At 33.3% G+C, this 24,179-nt stretch overlaps 5 protein-coding genes across 14 annotated transcripts; 2 read left to right on the forward strand and 3 right to left on the reverse strand.

Annotated features, from left to right (window-relative positions):
- Nucleotides 1-1,098: 1,098 nt before the first annotated feature.
- On the reverse strand, nt 1,099-2,982 carry LOC102630180 (hypothetical protein). The gene is made up of 3 exons (XM_006465290.4): nt 2,661-2,982; nt 2,437-2,542; nt 1,099-1,566 (listed from the first exon to the last, which is right to left on the reverse strand). Exons 1-3 carry the CDS (start codon nt 2,813-2,815, stop codon nt 1,321-1,323), a joined length of 507 nt encoding a protein of 168 aa, XP_006465353.2. The 5' UTR covers nt 2,816-2,982; the 3' UTR covers nt 1,099-1,320.
- A 6,335-nt stretch (nt 2,983-9,317) lies between these two features.
- Nucleotides 9,318-11,294, forward strand: LOC102629893 (pentatricopeptide repeat-containing protein At1g52640, mitochondrial). Its single transcript, XM_006465289.4, has one exon. It carries the CDS (start codon nt 9,458-9,460, stop codon nt 11,051-11,053), a length of 1,596 nt encoding a protein of 531 aa, XP_006465352.2. The 5' UTR covers nt 9,318-9,457; the 3' UTR covers nt 11,054-11,294.
- Nucleotides 11,295-12,258: 964 nt separating this feature from the next.
- LOC102629612 (O-fucosyltransferase 13) lies at nt 12,259-15,434 on the forward strand. Of its 2 annotated transcripts, none has more exons than XM_006465288.4 (6): nt 12,259-12,485; nt 12,899-12,978; nt 13,347-13,417; nt 13,489-13,577; nt 14,137-14,358; nt 14,470-15,434. In XM_006465288.4, exons 1-6 carry the CDS (start codon nt 12,370-12,372, stop codon nt 15,200-15,202), a joined length of 1,311 nt encoding a protein of 436 aa, XP_006465351.2. In that variant the 5' UTR covers nt 12,259-12,369; the 3' UTR covers nt 15,203-15,434. The 2 variants fall into 2 exon arrangements, with proteins under 2 accessions (XP_006465351.2, XP_015385493.2); XM_015530007.3 differs by having other exon boundaries at nt 12,418-12,485; nt 13,313-13,417.
- Nucleotides 15,435-15,756: 322 nt separating this feature from the next.
- LOC102623768 (pentatricopeptide repeat-containing protein At1g52620) lies at nt 15,757-20,146 on the reverse strand. 9 transcript variants are annotated; one of them, XM_052443975.1, is made up of 5 exons: nt 17,404-20,146; nt 17,258-17,319; nt 17,056-17,167; nt 16,655-16,747; nt 15,757-16,358 (listed from the first exon to the last, which is right to left on the reverse strand). In XM_052443975.1, exon 1 carries the CDS (start codon nt 19,955-19,957, stop codon nt 17,513-17,515), a length of 2,445 nt encoding a protein of 814 aa, XP_052299935.1. In that variant the 5' UTR covers nt 19,958-20,146; the 3' UTR covers nt 15,757-16,358; nt 16,655-16,747; nt 17,056-17,167; nt 17,258-17,319; nt 17,404-17,512. The 9 variants fall into 9 exon arrangements, with proteins under 9 accessions (XP_052299935.1, XP_052299933.1, XP_052299937.1 ...); XM_052443973.1 differs by having other exon boundaries at nt 15,757-16,377; XM_052443977.1 differs by having other exon boundaries at nt 16,859-17,167.
- A 110-nt stretch (nt 20,147-20,256) lies between these two features.
- Nucleotides 20,257-23,694, reverse strand: LOC127903648 (pentatricopeptide repeat-containing protein At1g80150, mitochondrial). The gene is made up of 3 exons (XM_052443978.1): nt 21,599-23,694; nt 21,143-21,250; nt 20,257-20,601 (listed from the first exon to the last, which is right to left on the reverse strand). The coding sequence occupies exon 1, from the start codon at nt 23,064-23,066 to the stop codon at nt 21,837-21,839; it is 1,230 nt and encodes a 409-aa protein (XP_052299938.1). The 5' UTR covers nt 23,067-23,694; the 3' UTR covers nt 20,257-20,601; nt 21,143-21,250; nt 21,599-21,836.
- Nucleotides 23,695-24,179: the final 485 nt, after the last annotated feature.

Raw genomic sequence — 24,179 nt, forward strand, 5'->3', positions numbered from 1 at the left:
TATAAAAGATAGTAATTTTATAGATGCAGTTACTATTACTCTTTTAATTCTCTCTTTTGGGTTATATTATGGTAAGCTTAATATTTCTCATTTGATAAAGTGTCTGTTTAACATAATGATCATAATTATTTATTTCATCTTACAAAATTTTTAAAAAAATCCATTGTAAAAGAAAAATTATTTTGCCCCTAATAATAAAAATCTAAACTCAAATGTCCTAATTCTATTTTTTAAAACATAACTTTCATTAACACTATCTACTAAAATAAATTTATAAAATAAGAAACTAAATAACTATTTTTTTTAAAGTAAACACTATAGTTAAATAAATTATATTGAAGTCTAAGCACCAAGTTTGATGCTGTAATTTTTAAAATTGTTACTATTAAATGTATTATAAAATAATTAATTATAAAGAAAATTAATTAAACATTTAATAACATTTATTTTAAAAAAATAACATGTAAAAGAATATGAATGATTGAATTAGACATTATATATTAAATAAAATATAACATTTATAAATATATAAAAAAAATTATTATATATACAAATTGATAAGTAAAATACATATTTTATATTATTAATTTTATATTTTATTATCTTAATATAACTAATGATTGGTTTTATTTTTTATTAATGATAAATAATTTTATATTTTATAATATGTAAATATATATAATATACACTAAATATAAAATTAATTCTCAAATTTAATTTTAAAAAATTATTCTTTTTAAAATCACTTTCGGAACTCTTAAAAATAGATTAAAACAACATTTCAAACTCTAAAAAATAATCCCAAATAAACCCTAAGACTTAGAAAATGCACAATTGCTCTGAGAGAATTCTGATTCTACAATTTTTCCATGACCAAAATCGAAAAACCTTATACATGCGGCGCAGAACCGTCGTCTTGTTAGAAGCCATACACCAAATTGTCAAGGCCGTGCATATACACCTTTCCCAGTTGTAACCATCTTGACTTGGTCACTATCATGCGATATTAATGAAATACATTTTTTGATTAGATAATATTTATATATAAAAAAAAAAACAAATTTCGATGATTAATTCAACCAAGGGGGCATCAAAGACGACGAAAACAAAAACGAACAAAATGATCATTTCCACATCCAGGGGATCACATTCATCTGTCTTATCATACACCAAACACCGTCCAATGAGCAAAAATGAAAAGAAACCACAAAACAGGGAGAAGAGATACCGACAGCCGTTGCTCTCTCATCTCGTTTCGTCGACTTTTATTCACAGCACTAACATATTAATATTATCATCATCATCACCATCGGAATCAATTCAATTGGCTCGCAGTTGCTGCTGCACCATTTGCTGCACGCTGTTCACTCGAGCACAGGATCTAGCGACGTCCCCGACCAATGGGACAACGGGCAAATTATCGCAGTCGCATATCTCAATCATAAAACCGTCTGGGTCATGGAAAAACAACTGTTCCACTAAGATTCCACCTTCCTCCACCAGCGCTCGCACGTACTTGATCCCCATCTCTTTCAAGAATTTCTCCACATTTCCCACGCTCTCGCACTAGCGTCACAAATAATAAAATAAGTATTCTCACATGCAAACATCCACACATTACAAAATACAACGCAACATAATTCTCAGATGCCTGCAATTTAAACTTTACAAAACTTCGATACACATGTTTTCTTTATCATGTTATGTTTCGTCATATGACAACATACAAAAGCTCTTGAGTTGCCACTAAAAAAAGATTATTATATATGAAAAAATTAAATTGTTTTTGGATGAACACTAGCAGATTTATTGGCATGTTACAGATAGCCCACAATTCACGTGGCTCGTGTAGACTTGTAAGAATGATATTTATAGACGGCTGCTATAGACTTGTAAGAATGATATTTATAGATAATAATGTCATTAAAAAGAAAATTTATAACACTAGGCATTTTTTTCTTCAAAGAGACGTGATCAATTTTATTATTGCATAAAAGGATTTTTTTTTCTTTTTTCTTTTTTCTTTTTCAATTTCATCATTCTTAATAATAATTATTATAATTGTTTTAAAAAGGCAAAGGCCCTAAGACCCCAGCTCATGACTTAAGATTGATCAATTATTGTTCCTAATGAAACCGAAACAACTTGCGTCGGCTCTCGCGAATCTTGTGACAATAATAACACCTGCTGGATACTTCGTATCCAATGAAAACGACCCCACCATTGTCGTTTTCAGTCACAGCAAACGATTATTGCTATTAGTATTTCAAGTAAGAAAATACACCGTTTTAATTTTGTCACTATACACTTGTTTGTTAAGAGATGTTTGATTCTCACACGCACCTAATCATATATCGTTACACTACATACATACAAATCATGAGAAACAAATTAAATTAATTCAAGTTAATTAATTACTTAATTAAATTAAATTACCTGGAAAGAGAGGTGATTGTCCTTAGGATTGATCACACTTTTCTTCGGCAAGCTGTCTGGATTCTCCGATTGCAGCAGATGAATTCCAATTCCATGACCAAATAACCTACATCATCATCATCACAATAATAATAATAATTCAGCAACACCAACATAAAAAGATTTTCCCGAGAAACAAACAAGAGAAATTTGTATTAATGATTAAGAAAAGAAAAGAAAATTACCATGCCCCATCAAAATTGAAAGAACCTGGCCTCCTTATAGGGACAAACCCAAGAACATTTTGGTAAAAATCAATGGACTCAGAGATGTTTCTGCAGACAAGCGAAACATGATTGACAGATTTGAGATGCAGAGGGTTTCCTACGCTTTCTTTCATTTTTTTTTTATTTTTTTCCTCAACAAATCAACAAGGTAATTAATATAATTAAAGGAAAAACGAAAGAAATTAAAAACAACAAAAATTAATAATAAAAATAACGATAAATCGAAAGCTTCAAAGGCGAAAAGAAAGCTGAACAAGCCACGGCAGTGTAAGAGAGATATATTGAGCCAGTGAAAGTAGGGGGCCTATATAGACAAATAAGGAAGCTTTCATGCACGACACGTGTCCCATTCATGCAACTAGATTACCATGACACGTTGAATCCACGTTGGTGACTCGACTCAACTCCAACTGGACTCACCTTTGCTATTATTTACCCATTCTTCTCTCCATAGAGGCCACGTCATAAACATTAAATTTATTTTTTGTGTGTTTGGATTTTTGCTTCTTGGATAATTGGTCACAATCTGTTATTATTATTATTATTATTTGGTTAATTTTTAATTTCTTTTTGGGTTATTGATTTTGAGAAAATTGGTGAGTAGATTGTGTATATTCTATTACCTATAGGATTTTTGCAGAGGTTTCTAGAGGTTTCACTTGGGTGTGACGTGTAAAGTTTAAGGACAATTACAGTTTTGTCTTATAGTTTGTTAATTATCTTGTTAGTGTCTGTGTTTTAAAAAATGACTTCAAACATTTCCACCGTTATTCTAATAAATATTAGATGAGGTTAATGATACATTTTAAATTGAGGTGTTGTACCTTTTAAGATATAGTTATTGTAAAAAAAATTATAACTATGAAATAAAAGTTAATAATATGCAGTAAATATAAATTTTAAATAATAATTTTTATAAAATTATTAAAAATATAATAGATTTTTAATGATATAAGTGAAAAATCACGTCAACATAACTTCTAAACTACAGCAGTTAGTGTTTGCCAAATACTTTGATGCTGTACCTTTTAAGTTACAGCTGCCCAACATCAATCCCAAACACACTTTAATAGGGGTGAGTCAATATCTATGTATGATATAACTTAAAATTTAGATAAATTTTACATGCGACAATTGAAGAAACGTAGATAATAACTAAATAGATTTTTACTGAAACATAAACATAATAGGAATACGTTGAATAATGATATTTTTTTAAAACATAAGGAGTAATTATGCAATTAGCTCAAATTATAAGAATTAAAAGAGATTTTTTTTTAAATCAACTAAGCTATGATTTAATTTAATGCCTTATCTAATCAAGAAATGGTGAAAACAGTATGTGATCTGGAAATCGCCGTCGAATTTAATTAATTCCAAATCGTTTTAAGAATTAATTAATTAATTTAGGATATGGATGGAAATTTTTTTTTAATTAAAAGCAAGAAAATGTATTAAACCTGCTCAATTTAAAGTGGGTTTACTGGGGTAGGATTGTTCCCTGGGATATACACTTAATTATACATGTTGGTCTGCCACTATACACAATAATGCTATAGTGTAATTTAAATGGATAGCATAATGAATGGAGTAGTCCCAACATAATCATTCTTAAAGAAGATTACAAAATTAAAAACTTATTATTGCATTCATGGATGATCTTAATTAAAATGTGTGTTGTGGTTTAGGTTATTGAAAAACAATAATACTTTGCTTATAAAATTGAGTTACAGATTTTTTAAATCCTAACGGCTAAGTCGTGCATATGTCCCAGTATTCCATCTTTATAAATGTGTCGTTACTTGGAAAAAAAAAATGGCTGTAGAGAGTTGTTATATCGAGAAAATAAGAACTGTAGTAAAAAAAAATAAAAAAAGAGCGAAACTCCCTGTTGATAAAATTAATCGAAACCTCCCTAATATTTTAAAATATATTCAAATTTTTTTAATTGTATTTTTTTTATGATCTTATACTTTGACCCTTAGTGGTGTTTAATTTTAGGAATATAAATACCTTTAATTTTTTAAGTAACTGAATTTTTTTAATCATAATTAATTGAAAAAGTAAATGAAAAATATGGAAAAAATTAAGGAATTTCCATAAATTTTCAATTAATTATAATTTTTTCAGAATTAATTGAAAAATTAAATGCAAGATTAATACGCACTCTCTCCCTCTCTTAATTATAATATGCACTTCCTCTCTTAATATGCATTCTCCAAAAAATAGTATTTATAAATATAGAGAGACCACTAGTTAAATTTAGAATTAAATATAAAATTATGGCAATCCCTTGCTTTTTACCATATTTTATTCGATTAATTAAATAATTAAAGATATTTATATTTCCAAAATCAAACAACTACTAAGGGTAAAATAATAAGATCGGCAAAAAAAAAACTCAAGGGGATTTAGATATACTTTAAAATATTAAGAAGATTAATATTAGTTTTATCAAACAACAGAAGTTTGGCTCTTTTTCCCCATGATCGACCAAATAAAACAGTTGTAAGCATTTACTATAGATAGAAACAAATCTTTTAATCTTTAAAGGCATGTAGAGGATGGAGACGGAGCATCCTGATGGCTTTAATTTAAAGCTCATGTATGTAAATTAAGACGATTTGTCAATACACTAGTAAGCAAATGACAATTACATGCACCCGTAAAAGTTTAGATTGATATGCTAGTCACTCTGAAACTCTTTATCTTAAACAAATTTATTCCAAAATGAGTTGCCATATGATGTGGTACGAGTGATGATGGTATATGCACACAATTTTTAAAGTTATTTTATTGCACAATAATTCTTCTTTTAATGAAGACCGCGTAATTTGGGATATACTATGACGTTGGATGATTGCACAGGATGAATAAGGTATTTTTTCCACATTCTCACATTGATTAGGATAAATTTTAGAAGAGTAATGCTAGGCATCCCATATTTAAGTCTTAATTTGAGTCTCAATCGATATGTCATTTATCCATTAGGTAGTAGTTAAATAATTTTACAAACTATAAAATTCATCGTTTAATAAATAAGTGGCACGTAATAGTGAGATCCAAATTAAGATTGAATTATTAATATTCCTAACATTATTGATTTTGAAATGACTAACACTAGAGAAGATTAAAGTCTTAGAAAAGAAAGACCAGTAAAGCAAGCGAAACATAAACCGCACAGTATTTATACCCTAACAATCTTGTTTAAAAACGTTATTGCATGGCTTGCTTGATTCTGTCCTGTGCATAGAACAGAGGCTTAATTATGATTATAGAGTAACATCTGCTTCCGCAGTTGTTATCTATCACAGTCGAGCCAGAAAATTAAACATAATAATAGTAGGGCAAGTGTGTAATAAAATAAATCAATATTAGGTTTATTAGAAAAGTTGATCGGCTGATGAAGACTGAGTTATCAATTAATAAATAAAATATTGTATTTATAATCATTTTAGTCTCCCTCAAGCACACAGATTTGATGCTTGTCCTTTAATGCTATTATCATTAAAGTAATGAGGAACGACATATATTCTCTCTAAACAGTAAATTTAAATCAAACTTAATTTATTCCATGATGGATGCTTGCTTGGTTCAATTTAAAAGGAGTATAATTGATCTAGAGTTAGTATGAATGAAAGTGACGTATAATGACATTGTTTAATAAATTAGGTAATTATATGACTGCGAGAAAAATGATTAAAAACAGCATTATGAAATGATTAAAAACAACAAGTATTAATTTTGAATTCGAAGAAGGACATAACTTTTACTTGTTATACTTTGATAATGGGGAAAAAAATGCCACAAGTGGTTCATAGTAAAGACCAACTGTGGATGGCAATTGGAAGCAAAAGGTTTCGATTTCTTTAATGGAGCTCGAATTTGTTATGAATACGCGAGTGGAAGTATTACTTTTTAATTAATATCTTAAGTGCACGAGTATTTTTCCCTACGGTGGAATGATTTTACTGATAAGAAAGAAATGCGATTAGTACTGTAAGATAAATCTTAATAGGTTTCCTCCCATTAAATGTAGATTCAAGAGACCGAATGATTTATATTAGGAAATAAGGAAAATATACTTGGTATGAAGATACTTGAAAGAATGATGCAGAGGGGGGAAGGAAGAAGATGACTATTTTCTAACTCCTCTCGCTGCAATAGCTCAACGATGTGAATTTATATGCGGCCACTCCCAGCCAAATGTATATAATGTATATGAAGTTTATTAAGCGGGTGTATTCGGTATAATATATTGTATTAAACTATATTGTATTATTATAATAAACTTCTTTTGCCTCGATTGAGGTAAAAGTCACTAAGTTTGCAGCATCACACAAACCTAAAGTTCCTTTAGATTTGTGTAATGCGCCATTTAGGCGCATTGTTGTGCATCATAATGCACCACAATGAACTCCAAAATTTTACCAAACATGTTATTGGTATTAAGTTAATATGAAGAGTATTTTAATATCTTATAATCTTATGTTCTAAATACACATTAAGTGAAAGATGAAGAAGATAAGAGGTATTTAATTAATCATAATTTAAGTGGACACATTAATTAATTATAATTGAAGTGGATGCAATCACTTCTATGTTTGGTAGAAGATTAAGAGCCTATAAAATAATTGACAAGCTACACTTCACATATTGGATCCACATAACTAATGAAGATAGTGTATTAGTATTCTAAGATTCAAACCCAAATTAATAATGGCATGCTTTTTCAGCAGGCAATGTGTGGATGTAAATGTGTACTATATATATTACAATATCTATCAAACTGTGCACTTGCAAATAAAGCAATTGAAACACTAACCATTTCGCACAAAATTAAGTATTAGTTTACAAGAATTAGGTGATGTTTGAGATGAAATTTTTTAGCCCATAAAATTTATTGATGGGATTGGTGATCTTATATTAATGTTCAATTTTGAAAGCTTTTGAGTTGGGTGTCAGTGTCACTAATCTAAGAGCCACAATGTCCCATAAGAAAATGAAAATGAAAATGATTGACAACAAAATCTCCCCTTTGTTTACGACAACTTTCCAAAGTATTCATGCTTGTCCTAGTCAATTTGCACTGAGCAAATATAAAATGCCAAGCAAAATGCGGAAAGCTTGTACAACTAGGTCACCTTTAGAAGCAGTTTCTTTTCTTCTTTTTTTCCCCCCGAAAAAAAGAAAATATTTCAGTAACTTCTTTAATTGCCAGCCAGATTCTGGAGATCTCTTTGTCTTTGTAGTTTGCATATTAAAGATAAAACTATAGATCCAGACAAGTGGAGGGCAGCTGCTGGCTGCATGCTTACAAGTAATTATAAATTAAGATTGGATCAAGTTCAAGATTATAATAAACGATTCTTTGGCCTTTCTTAAGATTCCGCAGTTGTAGTTTTAAAATTTAGGGTATCAAAGAATTTGATAAATACTAATCGTTATGGTTTGAAAGATAAATTGATTTGTTCCATCATTTGTATAATAAAAAATTAATAATATTTTTACTATTTTTATCAAAATTATTATTTCAAAATTCATCTTCACTACACATTATAAATTTTTATTTTATAGTTATAACTTTTTTTTAAAAGTAACTATAACTTAAAAAAGGTACTTCAATGCTAAACAATCAATTAAGTTATGAAAAATCAACATTAAACCGGGATTTTGCTTGGTTTGTTTTGTATTTGATTTTTGTTTTAAGATTCTAAGAAGAGAAAAGAGATAAAGCTATAATGAGTGCATTGCAGGGGAGAGTTAAAGCCACTAATCAACAAGTTGAATTCTTCATTGACACATTAAGTAAAAGATCCGGCTACGGTAGATATGCTTTACATTAAAACACTCTTTCATAATCACATGATCGAAGTTACAACATGTTTTTTTTACTATTTATCATTTTGATTCTGTAATTATGAAAGAGTACTTTACGGTACAATATCTCCAATATAGTTATTGCCTTAAATTATCAAACTAGGCTACTGTCTGCACGAGTGGAAACAGAAGAATCATTCAAACATGCATGCCTATGGATTTTAATATTAGTGATCATTATTTATCTAATCAAATAATATTCAAAAGGTTAATGCATATCCTCTTTGATATACATTATTATCATCGAATTTTTATAAGGTAGTGGGCGTTACTTGCAACTCAATCGTGGGACAAGAATCAGCTAAAGTAATGCAAAGTATTTCCCTTGCCCAACTTGAGAAAGTGCTCACAATTAACCTTGTCCAACTTGAGAAAGTTCTCACAAGTAATCTAATTAATTAAGGAACAAGTTGATGTATTTGGGACAAGAATTTAACATAGGAAAAATTATTTTATCAAGAAAATATATCATATGCAATCATGTATGCTCATTAGTAAGCTGTTGGGGTGAAAACGTTGTGTTTGAAGTGCAATTTGAGTGAATGGAAAACGCATCATGCTTAACAATCCTCTATCTAACATTCTAACTCATTTCATTCTCTATCTTAACGATCTCCAAACTTAGTTTCAAAATTCAATTTGAGGACGTGAGTTCAAGTCTCTCGTAACTTATTTTATTTCATATCTTGATAATATTGGATTGAGCATCAATATATATTGGATAAAAAACTGTAAGTTTATGTATCTGGAGACTGCTAATTTTAAGTTGTAATCATATTGATAGGTTGTGTAATACAATCAATTTAATAGAATCTCATAGCCTTGAATTTGCCTTATTCATAGTATAAACACAAAGCACTTTCCTTGACCAATATATGCATTATGCAATCTCCAAAATGGCAATCAGATCACTCTGCAGGGCAAAGCCTCTGCTGCGCGCACAACTCATCCAATCTCTTCACAAACCAAAACTCCGATACCACTTCTCTTCTCAAAATCACCACCACCACTACTCAGACCCTCCACCATCAGCAGACCTTGTTAGCGAAATTTCCCGCGTTTTAAGCGACCACAGGGACCCCCACCACGACTTGGAACTTTCCCTCAATACATTCACTCCAAGAATATCCACAAACTTAGTTGAACAAGTCTTAAAAAGGTGCAAGAATCTTGGGTTCTCCGCTCACAGATTCTTTCTTTGGGCCAAAAGAATCCCTGGTTTTGAACACAGTGCTGGTAGCTATCACATTTTGGTGGATATATTAGGAAGTACCAAGCAGTTTGCTTTATTATGGGATTTTTTGATAGAGATTAGGGAGAATCAGTCTTTTGAAATAAACCCAGAAATTTTTTGGATTGTTCTTAGAGCTTATGCTAGAGCTAACTTACCTAATGATGCCATTAGGGCTTTTAATAGAATGGTAGAGTTTGGTATTAAGCCTAGCATTTATGATCTTGATCAGCTGTTGCATGCTTTGTGCAAAAGAAAGCATGTGAAGGTTGCCCATCAATTTTTTGACAATGCTAAGCATGAATTTACTCCAACTGTGAAAACCTATAGCATTTTGGTGAGGGGGCTGGGTGATGTTGGTGAGTTGAGTGAAGCGCGTAAGTTGTTCGATGAAATGCTTGAGAGAAAATGTCCGGTTGATATTCTTGCGCATAATAGTCTATTGGAAGCTATGTGCAAAGCGGGTAATATTGATGAAGCGCATGGAATGCTTAGAGAAATGCGTTCCATTGGAGCTGAGCCAGATGCTTTTAGTTACTCGATTTTCATTCATGCCTTTTGTGAGGCGAATGATATTCATTCGGTGTTTAGAGTGCTTGATTCGATGAAGAGGTACAATCTTGTGCCTAATGTGTTTACTTACAATTGTATAATCAGGAAACTTTGCAAGAATGAGAAAGTTGAAGAGGCTTATCAACTTTTGGATGAGATGATAGAGAGGGGAGCCAACCCTGATGAATGGAGTTACAATGCAATCCTAGCTTACCATTGTGATCGTGCTGAGGTCAATATGGCTCTTCGGTTGATTACTAGAATGACAAAAGAAAATGTTATGCCAGATCGTCATACTTATAACATGGTGCTGAAATTGCTGGTAAGGGTGGGGAGATTCGATAGGGCAACCGAAGTTTGGGAGAGTATGGAGAAGAGAGGATTTTATCCTTCAGTTTCGACATATTCTGTCATGGTTCATGGTTTGTGCAAGAAGAAAGGTAAACTAGAGGAGGCATGCAAATACTTTGAGATGATGGTCGATGAAGGGATACCACCGTATTCTTCTACAGTTGAGATGTTGAGGAACCGACTCGTGGGATTAGGATTTTTGGACATCATTGAGATACTTGCAGACAAGATGGAGCGAAGCACTTCTTGTACGATTCAAGAGCTAGCAAATGCAATGAGGGGCAAAACAGGATTCAGAAAATCAAGAAGCGAAGAAACAGAGCTTGAAAGTGATTGATAAATTTTCTTTGTTGTGTGGTTTGCTGCTGTTTGATTGGATGAATTGGGTTAGGGAAGCTCTGTAATGTGCTTGAGATGCTTTAAATTGTGCCAAATTTTCTTTTAATTGGCATTCATTTTAGCTTCATGTTATGGTAGTTAAATGGAACATAAGGAGTTGTCTTGTGAGCAAATTGAACCTTGTTCTTTACTCAAAAAAGTTTTAAAGAGTAATCAACTACTTTGCAGGTTCATCCCCACATGTTGGCATTGCATTATGCAGTAAAACCACTTTCCCTGTCCAATGATAAGTGTCATATTTTATGTAGATGTCCTATAAAATTGAATATCAATCCCAAAACTAAATTAGATTCTTATAGACGTGGGAGCAGAATTTATAAATAAACAAAAAATTTAAGATAATTATTTCAGATTTAAAAACTAATTAATTTATTAATAATTATAAATGGTCATCACATGATTCTAACCCAACTCAACTCAAACTTTTCCATAATGGATTTATATGATGCATATTTAATTGATTCAAGCTGATTCAATGTAATGAAGCAAATGAAAGATAAGAAAAAGTTGATAAACCTCCTCAACTAATGTGTTCGAACATAAAGCTAAAGCTGGATATGATTTTAACATTACTTTCTTTGAGAACAAATTCCGCATGGGAACATGAACAGCAGCGTTGACTCCTTCCCATTATGTCCAATGATAAATGTGATGCAACAAATTCTACATTCGTGTCAGCTAATTTTGTTTACTCTAAAATCTCGTGTTGGCAATGTTTGATTACTTGGGTGAGTTTTGATTTTTAATATAGATATTGTACATAATCATGTAACTTAGATCAACTAAAGATAGTGCCTAATAATTAAAATTTTGACAACAAAATAACATTAAAACTTTTTGTTATAATTTTTGGTCTCGTTATCAATATTCTGTATTTTTAAAATACTTGAAAAAAAGAGTAATCAAATAATGTCTAAAAAAAAAGTGTTTGACAATAATAAGCAAAAATACAAGCATAGAATATATATATATATATCATGCTAAATAAATGTAACTAAATAAGTACATGAGTTGAGAACAAGGACCTATTTGATAAAATGAAAAAACTAAACCCTTATTCAATAAAAGATTAGAAGTTAGGGAGCCAAAGAAGAAAGCAATTTTTATTTATTTATTTATTTTTTAAATCTGCATCTTCAAAAAACAAAAGCACTTGAGCCTCAACCTCATCAAATCGATCTGAAAACACAAAACTCTTAATTCTACGTCACATCAGATCAGATCTATGATTACGACTGCGATTATGATTATGAAATGATTAAGTTAACAGTGAAACCAGTGTTCGTTTCCATCATATTGGGTCTTTCTCTTTTTCTTGCTGTCGTTTTGCTCTCTCCTTATACTACTTTTCTTTCGCTTTTTCCCTCCGCGTAAGCAGCTCCATTCCTCTTTATATTTTCACCCATTATTTTGTTTTATTTCGTATTAGCTTGGTTTCTTATAAAACCATTGAACGAAGGGACACTAGAGGGAACAGAAAAACGAATTTTGATTCTGTGTCTTTTAATGTTAAGATTTTTGCAGTTGAGCATTTGATATTGTTTCAGTTACAGGATTTTTTACTTTGTACTTTTTATATTTTTTCGGTCGTTTAATGCTAGATTCTAAGAAATGGTGTGATGCTAGATTGATATATTGTATTGGAAGTAAAAGATATGTGTTCTGTGATTGTTTTTTGGGATTTTTAGATCGGTGATTTTGGATTTCACCAGCCAATTAATGTAAGTGTAGTGTGCATTTATTTATTTTTTTAATTAATGAAATGTGATTTGTATATTTGTAGAGGGGAATCTGATATATGGAGTGTGAGGAGGTTGGTAGATTGGAGGCCTTGCAAATGGTGGCTTCACAGACATTTGACTCGTAAGTAGTTCTTTCTACACTTTGTTGATTTATGTGTTTCATCTTAAGTTTTTGAACATTTGGCAAAAAGATCTTTATGTTTTTAAGCCGTGCATTGTTAATGATTTGATGAAATCACATATTGACTTTACATGTTCAACATACTACACAAAGATTATATTTTGTAATTAGTGTTAAAGTTGAAATTGGGTTTCATATGCTTGATATAAAGTTATGCGTATAAAACTGCAGTATAACGTTTGAGGCTGTGGGACGGTCAAAGTTGGCATTGGGTTCAAGTCATTTTTGTTGATTTTTGAAATTCTGAGTCAATTTTAATTGGCTATCATTGCAGACAATTGCATTCGTTTTTTGTTGAAATCCTGCAGCTTTTCCAGCAAAGAGTAATGGATACATCCGTGTGGATTGCTATGGTGGCCTCAATCAGATGAGAAGAGATGTGAGTGTATATTAGATATTTCTGATTGTGACTTGCAGATTCCTGTCTGATATTGTTGACAATTTATGCAGTTCTGTGATGGTGTTGGTGTTGCTCATTTGCTAAATGCAACTCTTGTTCTGCCAAAGTTTGAAGTGGCTGCATATTGGAATGAGTCAAGGTAAGTTGTGGTTATGCTTATGTACCATCATGGCATTGCTAGAGAGTGGGAACTCCGTAAAGATGGAATTGGAAGCCTATGCAGGAATGTGGATTCTCTCACTTGTGATTGATTACTTTTGTTAAATAGTTGGTCCCTGGAGTGCTATGTTAATATATGTTGCCTTTTTCTTAAGCATGATCTAAAATATAAAAACATTACTTTTGAATTTTCATCACGGTTTTCTTAAGTTTGAAAAAATAACGTTATTAATGATAATCACGGATTCTTCTGTAAAACATTGAAAGTTAGTCTTGAACCGTAAAGATACTTAGGTTGTAATTGATGCTTTTGCTTTTGCTTCCATGGAGCTAGCCAAGGAGTTGCTGTATGAATGTTTTTGATGTGATCCAAATGGTGCTCATTATATGCACCTTCTGATTTTGAGTTAGATCATGATGTTTATGGCTATGTAACATCGTAGAGTGTGAGGCTAATGAGTTGTCAAGTGCATTTTTAAGTTTCCATTTCTGTTTCTCTACACACACAGTATTCGTTTAACTCCTTAGCTTTACCTCAGTGATTTTGCAGATATATTTGAGGCCGACTACTTCATTCAACATATGGATGGCTTTGTTAAAGTTGTCAAAGAATTGCCTCCCGAGATTTCATCTAAAGAACCTTTTCATGTAGATTGTAGCAAACGGAAAGGACAATTTGATTATGTTGAAAGTGTTCTTCCAGCCCTGTTGGAACATAAGTATATCTCACTGACACCAGCAATGAGCCAGAGAAGGGACAGGTATTTTTTCGTGTCTCAAGTTTCCTTGCTTCATTACTTCATAATTTATTGCCCCGGATGAGTGTACTGCTATATTTTATCCTGAATCTGTGCTTACATAAAATCCTACAGGTACCCAAGATTTGCAAAAGCTGCTCTTTGTCAAGCATGCTACAGTGCATTACGTCTTACTAGATCCTTGCAGAAGAAAGCGGCTGAGCTTCTGGAAGCCATACCCAAACCTTTTCTCTCACTTCACCTTAGGTTTGAACCAGATATGGTTGCCTACAGCCAATGTGAATACCAAGGCCTTTCTCCCACCTCCATGCAAGCGATTGAGGCGGCAAGGGGTGATAGAAAACCATGGACTGGAGAGGTAGCTCGCATCTGGAGAAGACGGGGAAAATGCCCTCTTACACCCAATGAAACAGCTCTTATACTTCAAGCACTTTCCATCCCAACAAACACAAATATATACCTGGCTGCAGGTGATGGCCTGATGGAAATTGAAGGGTTAACATCTGTTTACACCAATGTAGTTACCAAGTCCGCCCTTCATACTGGTGAGGATTTCACACGCATGCATGGGAACACAAAAGCTGCCTTGGATTATTACGTATCCATCAACAGCGATTCCTACATGGCTACATATTTTGGAAACATGGATAAGATGGTTGCAGCAATGCGTGCTTTTAAAGGGTTGTATAAAACTCTGTTCTTAAGCAGAAAAGCTTTTGCGGAGTTCACTTATCAAGGCTTGGAAGGGAAGGAGTTGATGCAAGCCTTGTGGAAGGTCCACAGAGATGATTTTCTTATGGGACGAGGGTCTGCTTTGCCGGACTGCTTTTGTGAATTTGAGTTGTAATTTCATGTTCTTGGGTTAAACCTTTCCTCATATTCCATTTTTTTCTTATTATTGTTATTTTTAAATATTGATGTCATAACAAAGATTGAAGGCATTTATTTGAATCCTGGTTTACACCTGACAGAATTTGTAACTTATGAGGTGGGTTTGACTAGAACTCACTTGGCTGAGTTTTTCAAAAAGTGAATGTACTTTCCCGAAATTAATCAAAATGAAAAAACCTTTTAATTGATAGTGATCTTGCTTTTTTTGTGAAATGTCTGTCATATGTCATATTCGGAAATTTAATTTTTGTTGAATGAAGAGGATATCCTGATCCCTGAATTAGTTCTATGCCAAAAATTAAAGTGATTTCTAATAAAGGGTGCAAGTAATGGAAATTAAATGATCAAAAACAGTGCAAATAACAGAAATCAAATTGAATAGTTATTACTCAACACATTCCTCACGTTTTATTGCCTTCAAAGTGAATTGCTCATAATTGTAGAATTCAAAAGTCTCCAAAAAAAAAAAATCCCATCGTTAAATTTTTTCTCCTATATATTTAGCACAAGTGAATGAACCTAACATATCTCCTTTTCTCCTTGCAGTGAGGCTATTGCATCTGGCAATTGCGTTAGCCTTGATGAGCAGAACAGCCTACATAGTATATGGGGATATCGGCACTGCAACATCTTATAACCCACCATATATATGTGAGCCAAATCATTCTTCTGTCACCTCGATAAATTTGCAACAAAAATCAAAGTTTACAAAGAATTTAAGAAATAAAAAGAAACATATTCTATGAGTTTCTCTAGTATTCTTAGTTCTTGTTGCCTTTTATTCTTCCAGCAACCAGATGCTATGGAAACAGACAAGACCAGTTCCCACCAAGCAAGTTATTTGTCGCAGTGGATGAAGGATTGTCGGATAATGGAGCTGCTTGCGGAAGGCGCTATAAAATGAGATGCTTGAGTGGAGCTGATCGACCGCACAAGCACCAAATTGTTGATGTAAAAGTAGTGGATTTCTGCTCACAGATACCCTGTCCATCTACAACAAAACTGTCACTGATGCCTTCACAGCCATTTCCCACCATCATGACCAAAAGATCGATGTTGAATACATACAGTATATGCTTCTTTCTTCATTGTCATCTTCTTGTTGAAAGAACCTTATGAAAAAACCATTATCTGCTAACCTTAATTATAATTCTCTTCCATCTCTGAATTTATTGAATTCTTTGCAGGATTTGATGAGCAAGTACAACAGGAATAAAGCAAAAGCAATTGCAACTTCTGCTTTTGTTTATAAAATCATGGTAGAGAAAAAAAAAGAAGAACAATGTATATTTGTGATGTATGACATTAATTTCCTTTCTATATGATTTTCACAATTAACTACAAGTTGTAGCATGACTAAAAATGCTGTCAGTCTTGAAAATTAGTGGAGTAAAGTTGAATAACATACAGTAAACCGAACAAAACTCTGCTTTGTCGCATAATACGCAATCGTTGTTGGTTTATAAGAAATCTGACTTCTGCTAGGATGCATGATGAACACCTGTCAAAGAACACTATCTAAATTAAAAACACACTTGTGATCAAATGTAAATACAAAAATTAAACTGAAAGCATGAATAACTCTTGGGGACCAACAATTGACATGTCATACAGAGTTCTTGAGATCAGTCCTGCGAGGCACTCAAGTTTTTCAAAACTTAAAATCCATGCTCTCTGACAACTGATGAAGAAAAAAAACCCTTGCCTTATTTGGCAATGACTTCTCTCCTCAGAGTAGAAGATCACATTCCTAGACACTTTCACAATCATTCATATCAGAAAGCAACAAAAGAAAATACCAGTACATACCTCCAATCAGAGTCACGCATGGTTCAATATCCCGTAAGCATGAGTTATTACCTTAATTGTAGAAAATTAAGGGCTAAGACAAATTTATCTTCATCAAATTGCACTGAACTGCCTGCTAAGTTTATAAAAGATTAGAATATTAGCCATTAACACAAGGTTATATATCAAATTGAATATACAATATGAATTGTAGAGAATTTACCGTCCATGTTTTCTGCCATAACACTTGAAGAATGGAATAGATCCTCATTTCTCAGGGCCAATCTGTCGAGTCATACGGCCAGAAGTTACCAGAAACAAACATATAAAAGATACTCAACAAGAAATAAAGCATTTAGGCAGACTCACTTGTGAGTTCTGTGGCCAACCAAAGAGTGAGTTCTGTGGCCAACCAAAGATTAAGTTCTTTTGTTTCTATGAAGCCGAATGTAGTTTCTAGACATGTAATCTACATTAATCATCCAGTTTTGGCTTTTAGACTATGGTCTTCAAGCAAGGTCTGCAAAATAAGAGGAGCCTCGGAAGCCATTCCTTGAGGCAGACACTGCCTTAAACTCTCAGAATACTTGACCGAAATTTGCAGTTCTTTTTCATTCAAAATACAGGGAATAAAATTTGTCCACTCCTTTGATTTTCCTTCCAAACAAATACCATGTAGCAGGGCAGCAAAAGATATGGGATCTTGAAGAAAGCCCTTACTCATCATTTTATCATGCAATTGCAAAGCAACTTTGACCATTCCATGACAGCAAAGGCTGATGATGATTGAATTATAGGCAGCAGCCATATGACCCCATCCATCCGATATCATCCTTTCAAAAAATTCCAGAAATATAGGTTTATTTATTTCCTCAGACTCATCGTCAGAAACTGCAGTTGGTGCATTATTTGTAAATCCATTTATCAAACAATGGAAGGTAGCATCATTAGGGATGCACTTGTTTGTCAGCATTAGTTCAAAAAAGGAAGCAGCTTTTCCAAGTCTTCTCTGCTTACAAAAGCTGCCAATGATTATGGTGTATGTGACTACATTAGGCAGCAAACCATGAACCTGCATCTCTTTAAAGGTTTCTTGTGCCCTATCAGAATCTCCAATGCGGCAAAACCCATCAATTAAAGCAGTGTATGTAACAACATTTGGCTTACATTTCCGTCTCACCATCTCCCCAAACGTCCTCAGTGCACCATCTAAGTCATGCTGTTTTACATAGCCATCTATTATTGTTGAATAAGTGAACACATCAGGGTGATGGTGTCTCTCTATCATTCTATTGACACATGATAATGCATCTTTCATCAATCCAAATTTGCAGTAACCCTTTATCATGGCATTGCACCCTACAACACCAGGATCCATACCCTTTTGAATTGTTAGCTCAAATAATTTCTTTGCTTCATCAAGATCATCATTCCTTATGAAGCCATCAATTAATGTTGCATAAATATAGGCATCAGCTTGTACATTATGGTCAAGCATCTCCTCAAGCAGTATCTTCGCAGCAGGGAGCCTCCTTTTCTTGCAAAGGCCACTCATCAAAACATTGTAAATAGCAGCATCAGGCATTTCTTCCCTTTCCATCATTTTTTCTTTAACTGTCATTGCAACAACTACCTCCCCTGCAGCAACAAGTCCATGAATAATAGCTCCAAAAGTGTGCAAATCAGGTTTATGTCCTCTTTTGGTCATCTGAACAAGCAAATCTGATGCCTTAACATATTCCCCAAGCTTGTAATAGAGATGTATAAGAGGAGTATAACTGTATTTATTTGGCTCCAGCCCTCTCTTCTTTACCTGCTCTAGAAGTTCACAGGCTTCATTAACCTTACCATCCCTACATGCTCCACTAATCAAAATGTTATATGTAACAATATCAGGCTCACATCGATTCTCAATCATCAACCTAACTGTCTCCAGTGCTTCAACCTTAAAACCATGCTTATATTTACCATCAATGATACTATTGTATACCCGAACATTCACATTCAAATTTCTCTGTTTCATTTCCATCATAAGCCCATCAATTCCCTTAAAACTCCCTTTCTTGCAAAACCCACTAATAATTGCACCATAAGTCTCTAATGTCGGCAAAAACCCCTTCATTTTCAACTCCTTAAAAAGCTTTCTAGCATTTTCAACATCACCTTTCTTGCAGTATCCATCAATGAGTGTATTATAAAACACAATATTAGGAATACACCCCTTTCCAAATCTGTCCTCTATCAAATTTTTACCCTCTTCAACCTTCCCTTCTTTACACAAACCCCTCACCATAATACAAGTACTATAATTATCCAAACCATCATCTGTTTTACACATCTCATCATACAATTTACGCGCCATTTCAATTCTTTTACACTTCACTAGCAAATTAAGCAAAGAATTACAGGTAAACACATCAGGAACACTGTTATACGGTACAAACAAATTAGTATACAAGTCAATAGCTTTATCCACCAAACCAGATTCCGCATAAGCCCGTATAATAACGCTCAAAGCTTCATGTGTTGGTTTTATGCCATCTATTTTCAAATTTTTTAAAACCAACTCAATCTCCGAAAACACTCTAAACCTCGCTAATAGCTTCAAAAACGAAGAACATGCATACCCATTTGAAAAAGAATTCTTGGGTTGTTGTCTTGAGAGCCAATCAAAGAACTTCAGGCCAAGTTCTAGGTCACGAATTCTATCAAGCACGTGGTGGGCAATTTCCGAAACGTACGTTTCTTCATCAGAAAATCGAATTTCCAGAGACTGGTCGTATTGTGGGTGTGTTTTGAGAATTTCAATGGTTTCATTGACGAGTTTCTTGATGTGGGGTGCCAATGGAAATGGTGAAGAAGAAGAAGAAGATGGTTTTTGATTTTGAAGGGGTTTGATGCGAGACAAGATGGTTTTAGACATAAGAAACAGAGACGATGAAACAAAACTTTGGGGGTCTTGAGAAAAATAATCAATTGAAACTGATGATTGAAGTAAAAGACCCGCGAGGGAAGGGACATAAGTGCAATGTTCTTACTCTGAAAGAGCCGTATGAATTTGATTGATGATATATTGAGGACTTTTAACATTTTTAAACTATTGTTCAATTTTCGAGTGTTGTTTTTGATATTCTACACGTTTTTTTTTTGGGGTTCCCGAAATAAAATTCATTAATTATAGATAATTTATGAGCTTCCACATTACATGATCTTGGAAAATAATTTATCTTAATGGATCTTAATACTTATTGGATTCTGTTGACGAAGGAAGAAAGTATACAAAATTCAGTTGATTTATTCACATTGTTACATAAATTTTTGTAATGTTATGAAGCCCCGAATATAATAGTCTTGAAACATGGAGCCTGGAAGGTTCATGGGCAAGAGCAACTGATCGGCAGTAATGATTCTCCCTCACACTCAGCTGTGTAAGTGTGTAGCTAGAAGGGCTCTTATATATAGCTGTTTGTCACGGGCTCGAGCCTTCCGAAATAAGTTACTTCTTGGAGCCGCTTTCTCCGATGAGCTCTTCCCAGTCAGGGCAGAGGTTGAATTGAAACACCTATCCTGCACAGGAAAGAACAGCAAAAGGTTAGGAATTCCCTTAAGCAAAAGGAGAAGCATTTCAAGAACAGAGATGCACATAGAGAAATCAGTTATCTTACAAAACAACTGCTAGTTGATGGTCCTCTTCAAACAGCAAACAAATGTAACTAAATCTACTTGCATTAGTCCAAGCAGAAAAGAAAGTGTAATATATGGGCATACAGACATTCTGATTAGTCAGCTGGAGGGCAGAATTTTCTAGTTGTCTTTAGAGGAGAAATCATAAGATAAAATCATCATAAGATAAAATGTAGCAATCGAATTTTCAGTAGAAGTAAACTGTCATAAAAAATGAAGCAAAGGAAAAAAAAAGAGAGAAAAAATCTAATCTTGTTGAGATTGTAGATGATAGTTAAACATGACTTTTCTCTGTATAACTGCATGTAAGTTTCACATCAATACTACAAATGTGGATAACATACTGTCACCACATGCAAACAAATAAACATAGATTCAGTAATATACTTTGACCTAAACTATAAGCAAAATATGTGATACTCACTTATTTAGCTTTTGATTATAGAATGAGGAATTTGCATTCTTTTCATGGTCATCCTGTTCTTCACAGCCGAAGCTGAAACACTGATGGGAGATGCAAACCCTCAGGAACCTACTACCATAATATGAAAACTAGAAACATGAGGATTGTCATCAAAAAGTTTTGCCCCTTTGCTATAGAAGATAAAAGGAATAAAACAGCATAGGTGCAAAGACATACATGAACATATCATGAAGCAATTGAAGATTGCCAAGTAAAATGGCATTGGATGATAGTTTGTAACAATTATAGTTAACACTATCCATCTAGACAGGAAGAAACATATTTAAACAAATGCTAAGTAGAGTAATTACTTTCAAAGGAGAAACATGAAACTTGCAACTACAAGTGCTCCATATGCAAAGAATGATTCATCATTTGTATAAGCAAAAGGGAGAGAGAGATTGCACAATAACTTACAAAAATTAGGGGTCACCACTATCCAGTAAAACTCTTATTTCTGGATGATCTTTATTGAGGAGCTACAACAAATTTGCTGAATAAAAGCAGATCTGCCATTACCCAGATGTTAGCCAATAAAATCTGGTCCCGTATATTGTGAACTCTACAATTGAATTGAGGAAAAAAGAATAAGAACCATTGTCCGCTCCACTGTCTCATTAATAAAATAGAACCAATCTGTCCAATCCGTTTCAATTTAACTCTTAGACAAAATGGATTTGCATGCACTCAATTGATTTGAAGAAAAATGAGGCACTCTTCTCTGAACCAAAGCCATGATTGTATTAGCCTTACAAGGCTGATTATTCTTTTTAAGGCCTTCAAGTAGTGCAGAAATGGTATCCACACTTGGAAACCAATTCTTTTTCATGCTGTCTTTACACATTGTATATGCCAAATTGAAGTCTCCTTCTTGACAAAGATAATGAATCATAGTCTGGTAGATTTTTTGATTGGGCATAAACCGCCTTCCAAGCATAGCAGAATAAACTTTTTTGGCCATGTCGAGATGCCCAGACCGGCAAAACCCTTTGATCACCAAATTATATGTAACCTCATCAGGCTCTATTCCAAAACGCTGCATCAAACCCATCAATTTATTAGCCTGCCATGATCGTCTCTTGTTAACCAAATGTTGAATCCTAACATTAAATGTTGCAAGATTAGGGAAACACCCCTTGCAAACCATAAGATTCCACAACCCGTTGCCAATCTCCGGCCGATTATCCTTGTAGAATGCTGATATAAGAGTTGTGTATGTAATCACATCTGGTTTTACTCCAAGCTTTTGCATCTCTACCATGACTAAATATGCTTTATCCAAAATACCCATCTCACAAAAAGCCTTAATAACTATATTGAATGAAAAAATATCAAACTGAATATGAAATTTCTCTGGAACCTCCATAAGAAATGCCTGAATGGCTTTAAGATCGCGGCTTTCAGTCAAAACCTTAAGGGCAGCATTAAGAGATTTAACTGTCCTTTTACATCCATATAGATGCATATCATAAAAAGTATCCATAGCATGCGTTATCATTCCAGCCTTACCATACAACATCATGATTCTCATAATGAAACCTTCACGTCTACCTTGCGGTAGAGACTTTTGGTGCTCAAGCAAATGCTCTATGTAGTCAAACCGACGTGCCCCAGCTAATCGAGAAACTGTATCTTCAAAGGCATACTTATTCTCAATAACAATCCTATTGTGAGCATTAGCCTTAAATAACTGAAACAACTTTTCAGGATCTCTCTCAGCTTTAAGCTTGACAAGAGCAGGTGGTTCTAAAGGTTTATCAACTAAAGGTTCCCGATTAGGAAACTTATTCAATGAAACAGCAGGAATATTGTTTGATGCAATAGCATCAGCGGCAGCAGCAGCAGCAGTGTGGCAAAATCTGCGATTGGGTCGCAGAGATAGCATATTCTAGGATTAACCTCAGATTGAAACATACCCATATAACAAAATCAAACCTCTACACACTAATGTGACAATATCTTCGCAACCCATAAAACAAATCACAAACAGAAATAGATGAATCAACGCTTAGAACAAACCATACCCACTAGCCAAATCCATGATTCAAGTCAATATCTTGAACAAATCTTCATTGTCCATACTCCCAAGCAAGGAACGCTTCATGGGGAACTTTCATCAAACACGAAAAGTCCCCGTGAGAAAAAACCGCGATGAAGCCACCCACTCGGGCAAATCTTCAATACCCAATAGAGAAATATATGAAGCCAATAACAAAATCACCTCAAAACCAAGACTGCAAAACTTAAAAACGAATCAAGAAAATATTTTTAAAAAAAAAGAGAGAATGGAATGGCTGTATTTGTATTTGTTATATTAGGATAGATACAATGAATATATATAACTAGCCACTGTTACAGATTGAGAAGAGGAGAATGCTCAGTGAGTGAGACAGGGCGGGGATCATAAAGGCAGCTAATGATGCATTTTGTGGGCTGGTTTTTTGGGGGTTTTTGAACTGGGGTTTAGGTTTTTGTTTTTGGGGTTGCGGATGCATGGTAGGTTGTGTGAACTGCTGTTGTAGGAGAAATTTTAAGGGTTGAATTGAAAGGAATCGGCCCGGTGATTATTCGTGTCAAAATATGACCCGGAAAATTCATGTGAAAGTATAGAAATCTCCTTTTGTCGTTTAGAAACATTTGAATAAAAAACGAAAATAGAAAACAAATATTATAAATAAAAATGTTATATGTTACATACCAGAATGTATGACATTTGTTGTTGATTAGAATATTTTAGTTAAATCTTCTACTTTAAGAAAAGTTTGGAAAAATTTTGACCCATTAATTTTATGCAATTTAATGGTGAATAAATTGTCATTATTAAATGCTATATATTTTGACTTTAAATATAGAAATTAGTGTCACTAATATTTAGGAAAATGTCTATTTATGTCCATATTCGATTATTCGCGTTAGGAATGGGGATAACTATTGATACAAAAAAATTGTACTGGATTGAAATACCGTTAAAAAATTTAACAAAAATCGATTAGTTCAT

This window comes from Citrus sinensis, chromosome 7 (genome assembly GCF_022201045.2).
Source record: "Citrus sinensis cultivar Valencia sweet orange chromosome 7, DVS_A1.0, whole genome shotgun sequence".
Classification (NCBI taxonomy): domain Eukaryota; kingdom Viridiplantae; phylum Streptophyta; class Magnoliopsida; order Sapindales; family Rutaceae; genus Citrus; species Citrus sinensis.